At 42.3% G+C, this 21798-nt stretch overlaps 1 protein-coding gene across 2 annotated transcripts in view; it reads left to right on the forward strand.

The window, feature by feature from the left end:
• The first annotated feature begins 1057 nt into the window (after positions 1-1057).
• The window catches only part of PLPPR4 (phospholipid phosphatase related 4), a 43661-nt gene continuing 22920 nt past the window's right edge, over positions 1058-21798 (forward strand). For both annotated transcript variants that reach the window (XM_045027133.1, XM_045027134.1), the window contains exons 1-2: positions 1058-1148; positions 19103-19288. In XM_045027133.1, the coding sequence (XP_044883068.1) occupies positions 1071-1148; positions 19103-19288 (264 nt within the window). In that variant the 5' untranslated portion in view covers positions 1058-1070. The remainder of the gene's footprint in view (positions 1149-19102; positions 19289-21798) is intronic.

Below are 21798 nucleotides of genomic sequence, written 5' to 3' on the forward strand. Positions count from 1 at the left end.
TCCCACTTGAGGGAGGGGTGGAGCAACAGTCACCTACTGCACCTGGCCATTCCCTTTTCAAAGCTTCCTACATACCTTCTCCTTGCAGGGGCGGCTTTAGGCCTATTCCACCAATTCCCCCGAATTGGGCCCCGCGCCTAAGAGGGCCCCGCGCCCAGTGAGAATCCCTTCCCTGGCTAGAGGTGCCTTTTTAATTTGTATTCACCTGAAGGTGCTTCGGGTCTTCAGCTTCAGCGGCGGGTCCTTCGCTTGCTCTGGGTCTTCGGCGGCGGGTCCTTCAGTGCCGCCAAAGACCTGAAGCGAGTGAAGGACCCACCGCCGAAGTGCCACTGAAGACCCAGAGCACTGCCCAGTGAGTACAAGCCCCACATGTTTTTTTTAACATTTGGGGTTTTTTTGGGTTTTTTTAAGTCATCCCTGCCGGGGCCCCGTCAAAACTGTTCGAATTGGGCCCTGCACTTCCTAAAGCCGGCCCTGACCCCTTGTGCTCCCCAGGAATCTCAGGGCCCACTTGCCTCTCAGCTGCTGCATCTAACTCCTACCACTTTACATCCTTCCTGCTCATCTTCCCCATGATCCCAGCTCTGCTGCCCACCTGATTTCCCTACTCTTCCTGAATACTCAAAACCAATAGATCCAGGAGGGAAAGGGTTAAGGTGGCTGGAGCACGCTCCCCTCCTCCTGTAGGATAATGGGGCCCCTTCCTTTTCCCTGGAGTAGGTTTCTTGACGTCAAGCCCATGAATATTGTACGAAGCTTCAGGATTGTAAGTGCAGCGAATCCTCCTCGGGCAGAGAAAGCCAGGGCTCTGTGCTGGGGGTGGAAGCCATTGCAGCAGCTTTGGGGAAGGAAGGAAGGAAGGAAGGAAGATCTCTCGCAGAGAAGAGGCTCTGGGCTGCCTGCGTGTGGCACAAGGGATTGCTGCAAGGGGGGAAGCTTCACGCTGTGCTTTCCAGAGGTGCCTCTGGGGCATGTGACAGCCACACAAGGCACCGGAGCGGGAGGAGAGGAAGCCTGCTTCGAAGCACTCATCCCCATCCCTAAAAGAAGAGCCCAGCCCCTTAGCCAGCATGTCTGCAAAGGAGAGGCAAAAAGGCAAAGTGACCAAGGACAGCGTCACTCTATTGCCCTGCTTTTATTTTGTGGAGGTGAGTGAAGAACCTGAGCTTGTGTTCTTTCAGCTTTAGCATAATGCAGATCGTTAGAGGCATTTTAGGAACAACTTTGTTCTCTGCCAGCATGCTCCTTTCACTGGCGTTTGCTCTGGTTAGTGCCTTCCTCACTGCCTAGGTGAATATATAGAGAATAGCACTACAGAGAGCTTTACACGTTGTTCTATTTGTGTATTGTGCATGTGAGAGTATGTCAGTGTATCTCATTCCTCTGTGAGTGTGTGTTATGTCAACCTGTGTCTGTGTTCTGGGTCTGATTTGTATGTGGCTGTGGATTTCAGTAGGGGTAAAATTAAGCTTTGCCTGTAATATATTTGCATGGAGTTCACGTCTGGTTCTGAAACTGGGTCTACATCATCTGAGCTGTTATCCACGGTGGGGTGGGGAGAGGGATGTTCTTTACATCTCGGGAAAGAGGGAGTTCATTTTGATAATCTTTCAGAACCATTTCATGTAAAATATGTAGGTGATGCTTTGCATAATAAAATCAGTACCAGAAATCCATCAGTATTCTGAAGAGCTGGTTTGAGATTAAACTCTTCCTTGCAAAATACAGGCTGGTGCTTTTATGGGAATTATTTCTGAGAGTGTCATTTTGCAAATGGACTGGCAGCTAAATGAAACCATGTCACAGACATAGGATCATCTCAACAGGAAGACATGTTTCAGAGAGGAGGTTATATGCAAACACATATTGCATGTATTATGTCCAGGAAAGAAAAGTCATGCCATAGAAGGAATGTCTAAAAAATGAATATGGTTTAAAGTTTTTAATAATCAGTATTGTGTTTTTATCAGGCCCCAGTAACATGCCTGGACTGTAAGAGAGAGCTAGGTAACGACACACGCTTTGTATCTTGAAACAGTGAAAGAGTTTCTCAGTAAATTTTGTAATGAAAGATTGAAACATGTCGTGGCTGCTCTGTTGATGCCAGGTGAAGTTACACTTCCACAGGCACTCACTGCTCCAGAACTGGTCTATTGCTTAGAGGATTTTAGCCTCTTTTCACAGCACTCCATTCATTAGTAAGTACAAGAGCAAACATGGTTTCAGCTTCAGGAAATGAGTTTGTCATTTCTCTGTTTGTTAACCGAATAGTAAGCGAACACAGCTTGCTTCTGCCCTAACAGTAGGGCAGTTACTGAGTCACTCCACCTCTGTGCCTTAGTTTCCCCATCTGTACCACAAGGATGGTGGTACTTGCCTCATGGAGGTGTGCTGAAGATAATGCACTAAAAGAACTTTGAAGGTTTTGCTTAAATATACTGGGAGATAGGAGGATACAGTGTGAGAGGGGCTTGTAAATGGTAGCAGGCTGTCTCTTTTCCACCTAAATTCCCTATTAGTTGCCTAGGACAAGGAAGATGAATCATATTAAAAATAATATTGGACAGGTGCAACAGTGGGGCACCTCCTGCTGGTCGTCTCAGGAATTAGCTCTCCAGCCTCCAGAGCACCCTCTCCAGGCCGATGTCCCACTGCCGCCTGGCCCCCCATGTGCCTCTTGGACACCAGATGACCCTTCCTTTCTCTGGGAGCAGCCTCCAGGCAGTACCCCCACAGTTCCTGTGGGTCTCCCCACTCAAGGGAACCCCTACCCACACCTCAGTATTTGGCTACTGCCAGTCACCATCAAGCTCCCACTCATTGGGGCAGACTACAGCATCTCAGCCATTCATCACAGGCAAGGGGAGTTTGGACCTGCTGCCTCGGCCTACCCATGGGCTGCCCTCTGCAACCCCAGTACCCAATTGGCTTTAGACTAGGCCACAGCCTGGGGTTTTCCAGGCCAGAGCTCCCCAGCTCCCCCCCAGGTACCTTCTCAACTCCCTAGCAGCCAGGCCCATCTCCCTCTACAAACAGAGAGAATATATCTGTGTGCCTGGCTCAAAGCCTTTTTATAGGGGCCGGCTGTGGTCTGTTTGGGGCGTGGCTCCCAGCTGTGCCTACTTCCCCAATCAGCCTGGGAGCTGCTTGCCCCAGCCACAGTCCTCTGCTGGACTGTTCTAAGCCCCTCAGGGCAGGAGCCGTTAATTACCCCGCTACAATGGGATACTTTTAAGAGAATGTTAGATACTAACTATTGTGGAAGTGAACCCATTGATGGAAGGCTCCTTCTGGGCCACATAATTCCTCTGGTATTCTTGTCAGAGGAAAGAGGTCATGGGTAGAGAAGCCACACAGGTGGGGGCCTCTCTATCCTCCTCACACTGGAGCAGAGGGCTCTATGCTATCTGAGGCCATCCCATCACTGAGAAGGGCTTAGGGGGCAGACAAGGGAAGGAGCCACTTCTATACTGATGCATATCTAGTAACCAGCCCCCCCCCCCCCATGCACACAGGGAGAGTAGCAGCCACTCTATGGTTTGCCCCCACATTGTGGTGGGATGATTTATTTGAAAGTAGTGCTTAGCCCAAGAACAGTGGTCACACTTAAAATCAGTTTTGCCTGAGATAACAGTACCTCAGGATTTAGTATAGACTCAAGGAGCTCAGTCTATTTAGCTTAACAAAGAGAAGGCGACTTGATCACAGTCTATAAATACCAACATGGGGAATACACATTTGACAATGGGCTCTTCAAACTAGCAGATGAAGGTTTAACACAATCCAATGGCTGGAAATTGAAGCTAGAGACACATTCAGAGTGGAAATAAGGTGTACATTTTTAATGGTGAGAGTAATTAACCATTAGAACAATTTACCAATTATTCATCACTGGCAGTTTTAAAATCAGGATTGGATGTTTTTCTAAAAGATCTGCTCTAGGAATTATTTTGTGGAAGTTCCTTGCCCTGTATTATACAAGACATCAGAGTAGATATTCACAATGGTCTCTTCTGGCCTTGGAATCTATTTGCAGTATTCCTTAGAAACTCCCTGCACTTTGTATAGTGAATACTGCAAACCACACTAAAGAGGCTGCAGCTCTTATGACTAAGTCACTGGACTGGAACTCAGGAGATAAGGGTCCAGTTCCCAGCTCTACTGCTCACTCTTTGTAAGACTTTGGGTAAGTCACTTAATCTCCCTGAATCTCAGTTCCCCAGCTGCAAAGTGGGGATATCCCTTCTTCCAGCTGTCTGTCTGTCTTTTCTATTTAGGCTGCAATTCTCTGGGGCAAGACATGTTTTTCATTATGTGTCTATACAGCACCTAGCACAATGGAGATGTGATCTCAGTTGGGGCCTCTAATGTAGGCACTACTATAATACAAATAATAATCTATCCACTGACCTAGAGAAAATGGCTACTGCTGATGGTTATCCAAGACAACAGACAAGTTTTTAAGTATGACCATTGTGCTTGGGTTTTATGTAGGATTAGAAAATTTCACCCACTGTGCACAGACACTTTGGGAAATGCTGTCAGGTGACAAACTGCATTACTGCAGAATGTCACATGTCCTTAATAGTTAGAGCAGCAAAGAATCCTGTGGCACCTTATAGACTAACAGACGTTAATAGTTAGGATTTCTTTGTTGTAGTTGTTTTTAAACTCATTATTAAATTCCATTTTCTATTGATCCACCTCCATTGGGCCAAAGCAGGACTCTCTCCCCTTGTTATGTACATTCCATTAGTGTCAGTAGGAGTTACATATGTTTATAGAGAAGAGAGGAGACCCCACACTTTGCTTGTTTGTAGCAAAGGACAAGGCAAATAGATTTTGTATGTATTTCTGTGCACCAGCCTCATCAGTGGTGGGCCACAGGAATATGACCAGCTTGGGGATTGAGTTTAATAGTCACTGTAGAAAAGCAAGGGAATCTTGCATGCTCTACTATTGCTGTGGCAGAGGCAGAGTGGAGAGGTTTTTAAGCATATCCATGTTCTGCAGAAATTGGCTTTCTGTGTACCAAATGAAGTGGGCTTCAGCCCTCATCTGTTGTAAGGAAAGTTGTCAGGATACAGACCCTTACCCGTAGAGAGGGGAACTAAAAATGAAAGCCTTGGGATTCCAGGACAAGCTGTGAGGATCCTTCCACCTGCCCATGTCTAACACCTGGGAGCATTGAGGACGTTCACATCTAGATTTGAATTTTATGGTTGGCCCCAGTCCATATATTGTTCAAAACCAAAACTCCAAGTCTGAACAGATACAATATTTAGGGAAATTTGGATCCAAATCCAGAGATTCAAACTTTGCAACTGGGGCCCAACTCCAGTTCCCCTAAAGATTTAGGGATGAAGCTATTGTCCTCCTCTTCTATTTCTCTCCTTTTCTCCTGCAGCCATGACAGATATATTTGATGAGACAGTAGGCCAAATTCTGCTTTCAGTTACACTTGTGTAAATCAAGAGTAAATCCAGTAGACTTAATTTACACCTGTGAAAAAGTGGACTGAGTACAGAGTATCCAGTATTCAAATTAGAAAATTGTTATGGTTGCCCCCCTCTTCCAACTCTTCTGTTCAGTTTCTAGTGGTAAGACATATAGTTATGATTTACCGACATATACCCAGCTCTAATCTGACCCCTGAGACTCTGCTCCTGGAACTTTATAGTACAGAATAATACTGATATTAATGAAACAACCACCTGACAGTCCCTGCGGTGGCATTAGCAGGAGGAGGAAAATGGCTTAAACATTTTTGAATTGTGATTGGTTAAAGAAGAACTGTATGAGACTGGCTCACCTCTCATATAGATGTGTTTAAATCAGGAATAGCTCAATTGAAGTCAATAGAGTTACCAGTGTAAGGGACAAGAGAGACAGGCCCTGTGAGGTTAACTGGCATTAGTACACAATGTGGATGTTTTTTGCATACCATAGGCAACATCATCATCCAAATAAGCGTAAACATGAATATAGGAGACCAGATTTAAGTAAACCAGCCACCTCTGAAATGTACACAATTTGGGATTTTCCAAATGTGTTTAATAGCAAAAAGGTTTTAATTCAGTAGGTTAATGATGAAAAATGGGCTTTTTCAATCTCTCCCCTTTATACATCTGGCCTTTTTGTATAGTTCCTTCCCATTCCATTCTGCCCTACCCTCAGGTCAGGCTTACCCTCCCCCAGCCCGTTCTTAGTTGCAAGTCCCAATCCACTGCTCCTTGTGGCTAAGCAACAATTAGTTTAATTTTGTATTTTGAGAAAGAGACATGAGGAGCTGCCTTCTCACCTGTGCAATTCAATAACGAAATGTCAATCAGAAAATGCTGGAGGATCAGGGCCGCAGGGAGAAGGCAGATCTATCACTAATAATATCAGCAACATAATGGGAAACTGTAGACAGGCATTATTTCCCCAAACACTGGAGGAAAGGGAGGGGCCGAGAAAAGTATCCAGAGAACAGGAGAAAATGGAAAACCAAAATCATACAATATAGAAGCGTCCATAATACATAAGCTGGGAAGGAAAAGAGGTCTTATGGTCACTGATGTAACCTAAACATGCATAGCACTTTACAGAGCAAATTAAAACAAACAAACAGATTTTCTTCCTTCTAAGGGATTTATCCTGCAAACTCTCACTATGGGGAGCAGTACTTACTATCCTGAAGTCAAGTACTACTCAGCGGAATGAGCACTATTATGGCCAGTAGTATCTGTTTGCAGAATTGAGCCCTAAAATGAAACAAAAACAGGCAGAGACTACAATTAAGGGAGGGGATGAGGAAGTGGTAGAGAGAAGAAGAGGACAATGAATCCAATCCTGCAGATGCTTACTACTAGGCATAGTATTTACTACCATGATTCCAACAAGACTACTCATGTTAGTAACCGATACTCGTGATTATAAGGATTCGTAACAATGGACCAAATATGATTATATAGTAACTTAGTAAGCTAGGCTGCATTTCTATTGATAGTTCCAATCTAAAAAAAAATTGCAGGCCTGATTCTGATCTCATATACAGCAGTGTCAATCAATAGTAACTCAAGAAAACACAGTGAAGTTACATTCAACATAAAAACAATGTGAGATCAGGCCCTATCTAGCTTAATTTAGTAGAGCTACAGGGCCACATTGCCCTCTCACTTACACCAATTTTACATTAGTGGCTTCAGTGGAGTTATTCCTGATTTACAGAGATGTAGATAAATGGAGAAGCAGGCCCGTGGGTTAGAAGCTGTAGAAATGAGGAGAAGGAAATCAACAGACATACAGAAAAGAATTAGAGCAGCAGGCATGGTGGATGTGGCCTAGGCTGAAAGACTAGGGAAGTAGAAAACCTACAAAAAAATTAATGAAACTTTATTAAACACAGCATAAAACATTTCATGACTTTTTGCAGTTTTCACTATTTGTGAAATAGAGCCTTGATGGATTAGTATGTCTCTCATAAAAATGTTTAAAAACATATTATAATGACAGTAAGAGTCCTACACTTTGCAGAAGCACATATCACATGATCTGATCTGGAGATGTGCATCACTACTCACCTGAAGTGCATATTAATCAGTGCACTTCCACACAAACTGGTCTTTTTAAATTATGTTTGTACATTTCACAGTTGTATAGAATACGTAAATAATCTGAGCCTCTTTTTTAAAAACTAAGGGAGAGAGGACTACTCATGGAAGCTCAATTTGCATCTGTTTAAATAGAAGGCTATGTCCATAGTGAAAGATCTACCGGCATCAGGAAAATATTATGACTTGAAATATTGGGCTAGTCTACACTGGCAACAGCGCTTTAACGTGGCTTGTGTAGTCACGGCAGAGGGCTGGGAGAGAGCTCTCCCAATGCTCTAAAAAACCCACCTCCATGAGGGGCGTAGCTACCAGTGCTGCAAGCGCGGCTCCCAGTGCTGGTGCACTGTCTATACTGGTGTGTTACCGCACTGAAACTTGATGCGCTCAGGGGGGGTGTTTTTTCACACCCCTGAGCCAGAAAGTTGCAGTGCTGTAAAGTGCCAGACAAGCCCATTGTCTGTGACCATTCCTGGAAAGAGATCTGCCCTTTGCTTTGTTGATCTTCCCTCGTTAGCATATTCAGAGTACATCCTCGGTACATTCAAGGACAATAGCCAGAAGGGTTATTGCCTCACATTTTAAGTATGAATCTGGAAAACTTCCAGGGTTATATACCTCCTGTTCCCCAGAGGATGAGGATGTCTGCAGATGTAGCATGGACAAATACATTTATTCATAGTGACAGGAATACTCTGTTTCAAGGAAAAATCTGTGCATGATTTTTCTTCACTCATTAGCCAAACATCGAAAAATATCTGGGGTGAAATCCTGGAGCCTGGGAGTTTTACCATATACTTATATGAAGACAGGATTTTACCCCTGGCCTTTTGTCTGCAGGGTTAGCATGTACAAACAGAAAAGGCCTAATTTTCTCTCACTTACATATGTATAAATATAGAGTAACCCCACTGAAGTCAATGGAGTTACACCAATGTATAATGGGTATAAGGGATCAGAGAATCAGGTTCAGTAGATGAAATCCTGGCCCCGCTGAATTCAATGGAGTCAAGATTTCATCCATTTTCAGGTATGCTGAAATACAGAAGGCTAGCTCCTGAACTCCTGTAAGTAGACTTAAATGCCAGCTGAAGAATTGGCCTATAAACTTTGTGTTACTGTGGATTTATTGGCAGAATATCGCATACACCCAGTTACTTGTCTGTGGGTTTGCTGAGAAGTGAATGCTGCTCAGAGAGACTATCTACAGAGTTAAGTTTTGTTCCTTACCTTTTCATGTGATATGTAAGGTGGTAATGGGGTTTCTTTTGGCAGTATTTCCTCAAGCAGACAGCATGTGACCCAATCAATCACCCTTATAATGTGGATCACCTCTTTGAGAACTGATAATCCATCCACTTTTATTGGCTACCAGACAGGCTAGAAAGCCAGTGGTAGGAGGTACCTTAGAAAACACAAGAGATCTATTATATTATTGTCGCAGTCAGTTCTGTAAAGTGGTGGGTTTCCTCGGCTCCAGTTGAAATAAATGTGTGTTGAGGGTGTTCAGTGTATCTCAGGACCAGACACTTAGTTCCCATTTATTTCTAACTTATACTGACAAGGGTAGATTCGAAATGTCAGATGTGGACGCACATCACCAAGTATCTCAAAAATTCCACTTCTCAGTCATTTCTGGATTTTTTAGGTATGTAGACATGCATGACACACATCCACATTAAAATTATATGTTTAGGACTCTACAAGCTTTTTGGAGGCTTGCGTTCCAGGATATGCATTGCCTACGGGAATTTAGTGATTTGAATGGGAGTTTTACCTGTATAAGGAATTATAGGATAATCTCCTCAATTTCAGGGAAAGGGCAATTGCTGTATGCTAATTAAAGAGTTGAGAAAGAGTCAGAGACTACACCAACATCTGTTGGAGGCACAATGGAGGACTTTCCTCCCTAAACTTAAATGCAGTGAAAAAACATCTTTAATTTAAAAAATGAAAAATAAAATAAAATAAAAAAATTAAAAAGCAACCTGAAACACTGATGAGCTGCACACAATCATTTTGATGATTTGATCCTATGAAGGGGAATTTCCACTTTCATTACAATAAAGATCATATGTCTAGCCCTTTACCTTGTGAAGATAGCAGCATCAGTTTACTATTCCTAAGCTAACCATGTGAGCAACTGTGAGGGGTGAAATGGACAAGCACCTGGGCCATGCAGTAGCAGGAGGCTGGGGAGAGGCATCCTAATGACTCACTCTCCTCACACACATACCGTTTTATGTGAAAGGTGTCAGCTCAATCTGGTGTGTACCTGAAAGAAGTTCTAAGGTTACGTCTATACTACCCGCCCGGGTCGGCGGGTAGCGTTCGACTTCTCGGAGTTCGATATATTGTGTCTCATCTAGACGCGATATATCAAACTCCGAACGCGCTCCCGTCGACTCCAGAACTCCACCACTGCGAACGGCGGTAGCGGAGTCGACGGGGGAGCCGCGGACTTCGATCCCGCGGCATCTGGACGGGTGAGTAGTTCGAACTACGCATAGCTGAACTTGCGTACCTTAGTTCAACACCCCCCCCCCCCAGTGTAGACCAGGCCTAAGACCCACTGAAATCTTTTGGCTGGCCCTGAAGTGTGGTCATGGTGCACAGGAGTCAGTTTTGTTTGGGGGAATTATGTTCAAGACCTGGCCAAAGCATGCTAAGGAGAGCTCTGCTTATTAATAAAGGTGAGGAGGAGACCAAAAGCTAATAATACTTCTGTCCTTCTACATACCATGTGTTTAGAATAGCTGGCAATAAACCCACATGGAAAAATAGTATAGGAACACTTGTTTTCATCTTTAATTGACTATATTTTAAAAGTATGATCCTGCTCCCATAAAGAGCCAATCTTGCAATAATATCCATGTGGGTGGACCCCTGAGCCCACATGAAACAATGTTGCATGATCAGGGCCTAACTCAGTAATAAAACTTCCACTGGTTTTAAATGGGAGTAGAATCACCAGTAATTTGTGGTGGCTGCAGCTCTTACATCAGTCAGAGGTCATGTGTCGTCCCCCCCACGAGGCACTCTCAGTTTGGGAGGAGACATCCCTGTGTATGATTTAAAATGACAGCTTATAATCAAAGCTGTCATTGTAAATGTATTCTGAGGAATGGATACTGCTCTCACTGTGTGAGTTCAGAATCAGGCCCCGTATCTGCAAGCAAGCACTCATGCATACAAGTATTAAAGAGAGTTGTTACATTGTATTCACAGGGTATTTTAAAAAGTATACAACATATCTGCCTTCATCGTGTGTCATTAACAATGGGCATAAAACAATAACAAATAAAACCCCACAAATCTCAAGACACCAAATGTAAATACTGTACTAGAATCAACACACATACAGTCTGCAATGTTTTCATTGACATCCTTTTTTAAAAAATGAATTTATGTTCATCTCAGGTTGTATAATGTTTTTAACATACATATTCAGGTATATTTAGAAGTACAGTAAAAACCTAGGGTGAAATCATGGCCCCACTGAGACCAATGGGAGTTTTGACATTGAGTTCAATGGAGCCAAGATTTCAGCTCTAGTCTTCACAATAAAATCACATGGCACATCATTCATAAATGATTGGGGGTGGGGGGTGGAATATTGTATTTCATTTTCATCCTAGGGAGAAGAATGAAAAAGGAATCAGACATGAAAGATGCTATTCACTTTGCTTAATGAATCACTGGAAGGCACTTGGACACCAGGGTGATGTCTCCCTATTGGAACTTGATAGGATAAAAGAGGATTGCCCTCCTCCAACTCTGTCCTCCTGTATTCCATAAAGCACAAACTACAACCTAATTACAGCTAGGCATGTGGAACACTGTGATCACTACTACTGACTAGCTCAGAACAATGCACTTCCTACTATGTTTGTTACCCAGTCTACCCAAATCCCCGCTGGTTTGCTTATTTGTCTGTCTCACCCATCTGTTATGTCTTGTCATTTAGATTGTAATCTCACCGGAGCTGTGGCCATCTGTCTGTTCTGTGTTTGTACAGCACCTAGCACAATGGAGTTCTGGTTCATGACTGGGGCTCCTAGACCTGTGATAAATACAAATAACTAAATATTTACAGAGCCTAGCACATTGTTGTGGCCTCTCGTGATGCTGCAATATATGGTATTAAATAAATTAATAAACAACATTGTCCTTTGGCCTAATCAGTTAGCCAGTATTCAGGGCCTTGCTGGATTGGTTCTACTAGTCAGATATTTCTTTGGTGCAAACTTGTTTCTTTGTGTAGAATGTACCCACAGTCCTGTTTCCCTGATCACAGTAAGAAGGAAAAGCAGGAGGCAGAGGAGGCAGTTTCTTTGCTCACAATTTCAAAGCCTGTCTTTTCCAGCCTGTACTCTGCACAAAAGAAAGCTCTCTGTTGGCTTCCTCCTAGGGCAATGCTCACATGGTTCCTCTTGCTATCTGCTCACTTTCCCATTCTTTTCACACACTCAGGGCAGGTTTACACTTAAAACTCTGCAGTAGCACAGCTGTAGCACTTCAGTGAAGCTATTACTATGCTGATGGCAGAGCTTCTCCCATCAGTGTAGTTAATCCATGTCCATGAAAAGTGGTAGCCATGTCAATGGGAGAAGCCCTCCTATCAACACAGCGTTCTCTGCACCAGGGGTGGGTCAGTATAACTGCATGGCTCAGGGATGTGGATTTTTCACACCTCTGAGAAATTTATACCTGTCAAGGTTTCCTCCCCCACTCTGAACTTTAGAGTACAAATGTGGGGACCTGCATGTACCCTTCTAAGCTTAATTTATAGCTTAGATCTGATAGCGCTGCCACCAACCAAAAATATAGTGTTTTGGTACACTTTCCCCCAAACCTTCCCTGTGGAACCCAAGACCCAAATCCCTTAGATCTTAGCACAAGGAGAAATTAACCATCCCCCCTCTTTCCCCCCCCCCCACCAACTCCTGGTGAGTCCAGACCCAACTCCTTGGATCTTAAAACAAAGAAAATCAATCAGGTTCTTAAAAAGAAAGCTTTTAATTAAAGAAAGAAAAAGTAAAATTTATCTCTGTAAAATCAGGATGGAAAAATGTATTACAGGGCACTTCAATTTATATAGCCGGAGAAATCCCCCCTAGCCTCAGGTTCAAAGTTACAGCAAACAGAGGTAAAAATCCTTCCAGCAAAAGAAACATTTACAGGTTGAGAAAACAAACATAAGACTAACACGCCTTCCTGGCTGGGTACTTACAAATTTAAAACATGAGACTGATTCAGAGAGGTTTGGAGAGCCTGGGTTGACGTCTGGTCCCTCTGAGTCCCTGAGAACAAACAAACCCCAAACAAAGAACACAAAACAAAAACTTCCCTCCACCAAGATTTGAAAGTATCTTGTCCCCTTATTGGTCCTCTGGTCAGGTGTTAGCCAGGTTTACTTAACCCTTTCTTAACCCTTTACGGGTAAAAGAGACATTAACCCTTAACTATCTGTTTATGACAATACCGATGTAAGTTTATATGTAAACTTGGCCTCAGACAGATGCAATCAAATCAATGCCCCAGCCCCTGCACTTGCAGTCAGGCTCCAGGCAAACCACTCTGGCCACATGGCTCAGCTTTTACTCAGGCATTGTCTTTGATGGTTTCTTCTGTGAAATGAAGAGGCTAACTGCTCCCTCATTTAGCCTTGATAGAAGGCGGCTAACACATCCACCAGCTTCATAGCCTATAGATCTAAGACATGCCTGCCGGCAGCCCCACACACGCTCCAGCACAACAACAATAATATAAATAAGATAATAGCAAATACTTTACGATCATGAAGAGAGGCATAGGTTACAAATAACAGGTGTAGAGTACAGCATGTTATGAAGGAGCACAAAGATTGCATAGATACATCATACAAAGTATTATTGATACATAGAGGATCAACTTTCTGCTGGGGTCTCTGGAACTACTGCACTGAAGCCAATGGAGCTGCACCCCTTTACACCAGCTGAGCCCACAGGGTTTACTATTTCATGCAGGTCTTTGCTAGGTGAGTTGTTGTAAAGACATGAACCAGAGTTGACCATCAAGGTGTTTAGTTGTTTAGTCAGGGAATTTATGATTTTTGTGTTCCCTGAGCATCAGCAAAATACTGCCATACTGGGGTGACCAGATTGCATTTTCTTTGGCAGAATAAAAGGCTTTTCCAACTGGAAACGTGTTTTTTATTTGTGTCTTTCCTTTTGTTTAAGAAAACATATTTTGGCCCTAAAGGTCTTGACAGTGTCATTTTATGAAACAGTCAATATTTGCTTGCTAGTGACTCAGAGCAAACATCACTTGCAGAGAAAATGAAGCTTTGATTTGGAAAATTCTCCAAGGGGAAGGTAAACCTTGTTTTTTTTCCTGAGGGCTGGACAGCATGGGTTATCATCTGGCAACGCTTCAGTTCTGTCACTTTGTTGATGTTTGGCCTCAGTGACTGAGAAGTTGTAACTTTCAGGATTGCAGCAAGGTGTGCATCAGATAGTTGTGTTCGGTATTTTGACTTGTTTATATTCATTGTGGAAAAAAGTGATGCTGCCTCCATGGTTGATTCTGCCCGGCAACTAGTGATGGTATCTCTGTCCCTCTCCCCTAGCCAATGGGAGCTGCGGTGGGCGATGCCTGCAGCCAACATTGCCGGCAGCATGTCTGCATGTGTCTCTCCTCCGTGGGCTGCAGTGGGGAGGTTCTCAGGCCACACATGGCCCGCGGGCTGGGACTTTGAGACCCCTGCTCTAAATCATTAATGAAAATATTGATTAGTACCAGATCCAGGACTGACCCCTGTGGGACTCCCACTTGACTAGACATTCCCCACCCCAGTTTGACAGCAAACCATTGATAACTGCTCTTTGAGTATGGCAACAAAGGCATATGCAGTACAGAGTGGCTGGTGCCTGGTTTTTCCCCCTCCCATGCACTTGAAACTATGAATGTATGAGTACAAAAATCTCTTGGAGGGGTTTCCACCAGATCTGGGACCCCTTCTGCAAGGTTTGGGTCTTGCTGACTAATTAGAGCTCCTTTGCTTTGACTACACCATGCAACACAAAGGAGCATTTGGTCTTTATTCTTCTCCTGAAAGTATTTGTATATATGTTTATTTCTTGTTAAGCTTTTTGGGGAATGGCATGATAGGGCTAGGCCCCCTGCAATATAAATAATAATAATCATAGTAATGAATAATACAACTCTTTGGCTTAAGAAAGCCTCTTAACTAGAGTGGGGAGAGGATGTTGTTTCTTTTTCATGAAAATTTGACAAAAAATGGGCAACATTTGAAGTTTTGTAACCAGCTCTTCTCCTAACTGGGCTGATTATGATCCTGATACAAAGTCCTTTGAAACCAATTGGAATCTTTCCATTGACTTCACTAGGTTTGGATCAGATATTCTATTTTCAGGCATAAATTATAATCCAGAGCGGAGGTTAAAAGTCAGAAATTTCTTAATCGACTGAGCATGTCAGAATATGAAGACTCATTAGCCCAGGTCTTTACTTTTTTTATTCCAATTAGAAATAAGAAAAAGAATTTCTATTTTGTAATTAAAACAATGCACATTATTACCAGCTAATTATGTCTGTCATGTTCAGGGTATCAAAAGCTAATGCCTGTAATTACAACGCTAATGCTGCCCTAAGCAGAATACTCAATAAATATTCATATTTTTAAACAGCCAGTTAGAATTATTTAGAATATTGAACAAACACTTATATTGTCTTTGCCTTTTTGAAGATGCATTTTATATTTAGGTTGATAAAAAAGATATGAGAACAAGACGTCCTATGGGACCTGACATACAGTATATTGCAAACTGTCTATAAAGTATTTGTTAGTATTGCTGAGGAATTATTGTAGGGGTTATTAGGCCTTTGTAGTTATTGTTTTCTTTTGGGGGGTGGGGATGGTTATGTTCTGAAAGAATATGGTAATTCTAGAAGTGAAAAGCACAATGGAGTCCTATCCTTTGTTGGGATTCCTAAGCACCACCGTTAAATGTGGGTGTTTCCTGGATTTTGTAATTAGCAATAATAAAATTGCAGTTAGCATATGCAGATCCCTTTGAAAATGATCTGTATGCACATTAACGCATTATACTACATCACTATATCAAATATGACATATTTAATAATAGCTGAATCTCACTATATAAATGCAATTATATAGGTGGGAAACAGTCAGATAGGAAATATGGACTTGTGGGTAACATACTGCCTTAAAACTCAAGAAATCTGAGTCCACTCCAGTGTGACCTGGAACAAATCACAATCTCTTTGTGCCTCAGCTCCCCATCTGTAAGAAGTAGGATAATTATTCCTTTGCCTGCCTTGTTGATTTAGCTCTTGGAGGCCACTGTCTCTAATTATGTGATTTGTACAGCACCTAGCACAATGCGGCCCTGATCTCGGTTGATGCCCCTAGGTACTACTGTAATGCATATTAAATAATGATTTTGGTGTCAGATTTTACAATTGCCTAAACCATGATGCGTGGTGTCAGTGAAATCACACTGTGTGGGGGCATAGGTGTTGGTATTTTGCCCTGATGGATTGGTGCAGAGCTGCACTGGCCCGGTGGAGCTAAGGTAGGATTGTGCCACTCTCCCTCTCTGAGTTTTCCAGTGGTCGGGGACAACACGTACGCTGTACCCTTCCATTGAATGGACCTCTCCCAACCTCCCCCAAGCTGAGGCACAAAAAGGACTATGTGACTTGCTCCAGGTCACACAGGAGTGGAACCCACCTGAACAGCTCTGGGTGAGTGCATTGGGGAGGATAAGGGGATACACCACTATAAGCCTTCCTCCTCCCATGGCATCTGGAGATATTTGTGCACCGAGAAGCAGTCTCAATAATCCCCTGAGCACAGGGCCTGTGACTGTCCCTTACAGCTGCTGGGGGAGAAAAAAGGGTGAAAGCTCCTTGTTCCTTGCACATCCATGCAATCATACTGAGTTACTACAAATGCAGGACTGCCACTGAAAACAAAGGGAGTTCTCTGGAGTGCCCAGTGTGAGATGGGAATTAAACAATTCAGCTAACTAAAAAACTTTGCTACTTCCAATGATGGCAGAAATGACAAAATTCAGTTTGCATGCATTTATTCTTTATTTAAGTAAATCTAATGGATTTCTTGTGTTATTTTCAAGACACTCTTGGGAATGCCACTCTTTGCTTTATTCAGGATGTCAATTCACATTCCTTTCCTATGCAATCACAATCAGCCTAAAAAATGAAATTATAACACAATCAACCCGACCACTGAGAACAGGGCATTCCTTAGACTACCTTCAGTGCATTTTTCATAGCAATACTTTTGAAGACAAGCTAAACTCTGCAGCTCTTTGTACTGTGTAGCACTTCAAAGCAAAGCTGCTATTTTCAAAAACCAAGCCCCATTATAAACCCTGTTTCAGTGGAGTCCAGATAACAACCACCCTACACCTAAAATTACATTTTATTTTTAAAAAACCTGGACTAAAAAACACATTTTAAAGTTTGGAAATGGCCAATTAATGGATCCAGCCAGTTCCCCACTGCCCTTTACAAACATTATCATTCATTATCTTGTCACCTGACATACATTGCGCTCCCAGTCTTCACTCTGTTTTACTCTAGAATGGAAATAAGTAGAATGTATCATTTTGATTTTATCTGTTTTTATGAAATGTGCAAGGAAGATTTCAAAAGCAGCATAATCCAGTGGAACATTAAGTTCTGAAGGAAAACTGTACATTTTCTCAGTGTGATGTGTTGGCATAGAAGAATATTTCCTGCAAGGGAAATAGAATAATTCATGTTTGGTGTTATGAAATACCTTTACTGTATGGTGCTGTAGGTATATGCAAGTCTATGTGGACCTTGTAAGTTTGTATTTTTAGCTATATTAAGAAGTGGAGAAAAAGCAAACATAACAGCCATCTTCGAAATAAGAAGGAAGAGTAATGCTAGCAATTACTGTTCCATCAGTCATATTTACCTTCACTGTCTCAGGATATATCACCTCCCTGTGTCACCAAGGTTCATTACATCCCAAGGGGTTTCAGCCTAAGGGAAGGCAGGCAGCATGCTTCTACTGTGGCCCTTCTCACTGGGTGATGCTGGGGAAATGCAGATTTAAGTTCTGTTGAGCACTCAGTGAGGACCTCATCAATGGAAACTGACAAGCAAGGGGATGCACTGCAGTGAGTCATCATATGCTGCTGTGCCCCAGCCAAGCTGCATCCCCCACCCACCACTGGTCACTTTGTGGACTGTACTGGCCCTTGCATGCACTGTCGTAGAAAGGTGCTTTTGCCTGCTTGTCATTCCCACAGCTTCCCTGGTACACTGTCTGCCAAAGAGGGCCCTCTGATAGAACCGGTGCTTTCAGAAGCTCATGGAGAGCCTGGGTGAAGTTTCCCCCTTAAGTCTAACTTTTATCACTAATAAATTAATGGAACTAATCTCTAAAAGATAAAAATCACTAAACATCTAGATAAAGGAACCATGACCCATAATCATCTGTTTTCTACAGGAGTAAATCCTGCCAGGCAAAGTTAATTGTTTTTTTTTAATAGAAAAAAGCCTTCACCCATAATGAATAGGTGAAGGCAATTCTCTCTCTCTCTGTATATATAAAAGAAAAGCATTGGATACAATTTCTCACTAAATCTTCCTTAGAAATTGAACTCAAATTGGCTGGGGTATATACACTGTCATGTGAACTGAAAACTCTTTGAAGTACCCTAAACAAAAAGCAATGATAAACAGCAAAGCATTGAGTAGGATAAAAGGTGGCTGTTGATGTACTTCTGGAGCAAGTGTAAAGTCTAATCTGATTGAACAGCTTATAAAACGTATGTGAAAGAACAAGGGTGTTTTAAACTTTTAATGACTACATCATTCAGGCAAGAAACAGAAACAAAACCATGTGATTTAGCTGCACAATCATTCACTATAAATAGCAGTTAGTCAGACTTCATTAACAACCCATATGTTGGCATATATTAGTATAATCTTTTTGACAAATAATTATAAATAGGAAATGAGGCCCCAATCCTGTAAGTTGACCACTGCACTTGTATGTAGTAATCCTTGGGGGTCCACACGTGTGAAGAGGTCATCCTGAATTCACTATGTTGCAGGATTGGAGCCTATTTTTGAAAAATCAGAGTCTGTTCAGGAATGTCTCACAGATGAAAAGGCTAAATTGTTCGGGAAATAAGATTCCAACAAATAGTTTGACCAGCTCAATTGACTATGGCAGTGGTGGGAAACCTGTGGCCCGCTGGTGGGCTACAAGACAGTTTGTTTACATTGACTGTCCACAGGCATGGCTGTCCACAGCTCCCAGTGACCATGGTTCGCCGTTCCCGGCCAATGGGAGCTGTGAGAAGTGGCGTGGGCTGCAGGTTGTTGCTTTTGCAAAATTATTATAGGGTCATTTGAATGTTTAGGTTTATTATTACAAAGAAATAACAATGAATTGTTTTTCCTTCCTTCCTTCCCAGTTGCCCATACTGGCATCTTCTGTTGTTAGTCTCTATTTTCTTGAACTTACTGATGTCTTCAAGCCAGTTCACTCTGGATTCAGCTGCTATGACAGGAGTCTGAGTATGCCATACATTGAACCTACACAAGAGGCTGTTCCCTTCCTGATGTTGCTTAGTTTGACTTTTGCTGGACCTGCAATCACGGTAAGTTATGGGAATGTTCACCTGCCTCCCCTAAAAAAAGATTTAGGAGCAGATCTTCAGTTGGTGTAAAGCAACATGGCTCCATTGACCTCAGTGAATTACATGAACTGATGATCTGATTGTTAGGTTTTAATATGCAATTTTTATTCTTCTATAACAAGTGTTAATAGGGCCCTCAAACTTTACAACAGAAAAAGTGTTTTTTTTTTAAATCTTATTGACTTTTAATAGGGTTTAGGGTCCCCAAGTCACTTCGGCAATTTTGAAAATTCTACCCATTAATCCGTAGTAGTACAGTTATGAAATAAGAATAAAACATTCACTGTATTGAAATTAACAATGAAATCTCTCTCTCTCTCTCTCACACACACACACACACACACACACACACACACACACACACACACACACACACACAAAATGTTAAAGTATCTTAAAAGGCTGAGAGTAAATAAAGTTTCCTTCTTAACTGTTTATATTGAGATGCCAATCGGAATGCATAGTCAGGCAAAGGCTATCATGGAAGACACTCTTAAATGCAAATTAATTTTGTTCTCTCCTTTTCACTCAGATTTCAAATACCTTTTCACTTGTGCTAGCATTTTTGTCAAGTAAATACTTCTGTGGTTACAGAACCAGAGCCAAATTTTGCTCTGAGTTACTGTCCAGCAATCTGCAATTCCAATGAACACTCACTGTAGTTGTCTGGGTATAAAGACAACAAAATGGAGCCCAGTACATTTGTGTGTAGGCTGGGAACAGCAGAAAGTTTGGGGGGAAAAAAACAAACAACCTTAACACTGTCTTAAAATGACTCCTAGTAGCACACCAGTAAATTATGGTTGAGATTCACCCCTCCTTGAGCAACTTGGCTTTGTGCAGAGAACAAAGATGGGTGGGAGGGATAGAATTCATCTTTAACCGCCTGGGATGAAAAGCAGGCTGTGTAAGGTTGTTCATTCAGTGCATTTCCCAGCCTCCTCTGCAGTGGTTTTTGACCATTCATTTGCACAAACTGAGATCCTGCTGACTACCCACTGGCCTAATTAAACTAGCATAAAGATAATTCCATCTGAAGCCCACAGGAGAGACTGTGGAGTTCCACCCAGGCAATCTTTGCTATGGGCATGAACGTTCGTTAGAGGGCGTGCATGGATCTTCTGTCCCTTTGTGAAGATCACCCTATATAAATCACTGTTCTATATATTATGCTGAATGAAATAGTGTCTGTACAGGACCTTTCATAGTCTTGTTAATGAGCGAGATCACTAGAGCAGGATTTTTTTGGCAAATGGAGATGCCAGGATACACTCAGCAGTGGCTCACATGCAGTTTTAGATATAACAGCCCGGTTTCTTCAGTGAGCTAATATTGATCATGACGCTGTGGTTATTTATTATTCTTTCCAAAACTGCCCTGGAGTATCTAACTTGTAAGCTATAGGACGGGCAAGAAGGAAACTAGTTCAATGGCTCATCCAAAGGGAGAACAAATTGTTAATAGAACAGAATCTTCCCAATACAGCACTTAAATATCAGTGTATGAGCAATTCAACCCCTTTTGTATAGTAAATGAAATAAAATGTCTGATCTTTACTAGTATAATAACCCTGCTGGAATTACAATGTGAAGCTAAAATGAAATGTAAAGACTTTATTTTTATGTACACTTAGAGTGCTGTCTATACTGCTTTACTGGGGCACTCATTTGCTCATTTAACTGTGCACTTAGATGACACAATGCTATAGCTACCTCTAGTACACAAGGACAGGCAGGCCAACTGACAAATTCATCCCTATTCCTAACTGCATTGAGTTTAACCAGGGATTAATTCATTCCTTTGTGCTTTATCAGAGAATCTAAAATTGTGAAAACTCTAAAATGCGACCCTGCATATATAGAAATGAAGTGAAGGGGTGAAATCCTGCCCCCATTGAAGTCATTGCCCAATCTCCCATGGAGTTCAGTGGAGCCAGGATTTCACCCTATGAGTTTTTAAACAGAGGTTTGGCACTCTGGTTAACATCTGTGTCACTACTTCTGTTCAGATATCCCGCCTTTTTGAATGTGCAACTCAATGAATGACACATTTCCTTGAAAGTGGCCTTTGGGCCCTGTATATGCACTGGGAGAACTTTGCTAAGTACAACCATGTTCATAAACTGGTAGGAAGCTCACCTACATTCTTTATCATACTTGAACAGCTGCTCCTCTCTTGCCCATAGTCCCTTCCATCTCACCGAGGAATTCCTCCTCAGGATCATTCATGTCGGTGTGCACCTAATTTCAGTATTGCCAGCCCAAGCATTTCAAAATCATGAGTGGAACCCCAAAAGTCATGTGATTGACTTAAAAATCATGAGGGCTTTTTTTTTTGAATGGTTTCTTTTTATAGGTCTCATGTAAATAATATGGTTTCAGCAGCAGAGGTTTTAAGAAAATATGAAATATCATGACACTTGTGATAAAAACAAGAGATTGGCAATGTTGCAGTTTATGTGGCCATCCTGG

The sequence above is a fragment of the Mauremys mutica genome, chromosome 8 (assembly GCF_020497125.1).
Source record: "Mauremys mutica isolate MM-2020 ecotype Southern chromosome 8, ASM2049712v1, whole genome shotgun sequence".
Taxonomy (NCBI): Eukaryota; Metazoa; Chordata; order Testudines; family Geoemydidae; genus Mauremys; species Mauremys mutica.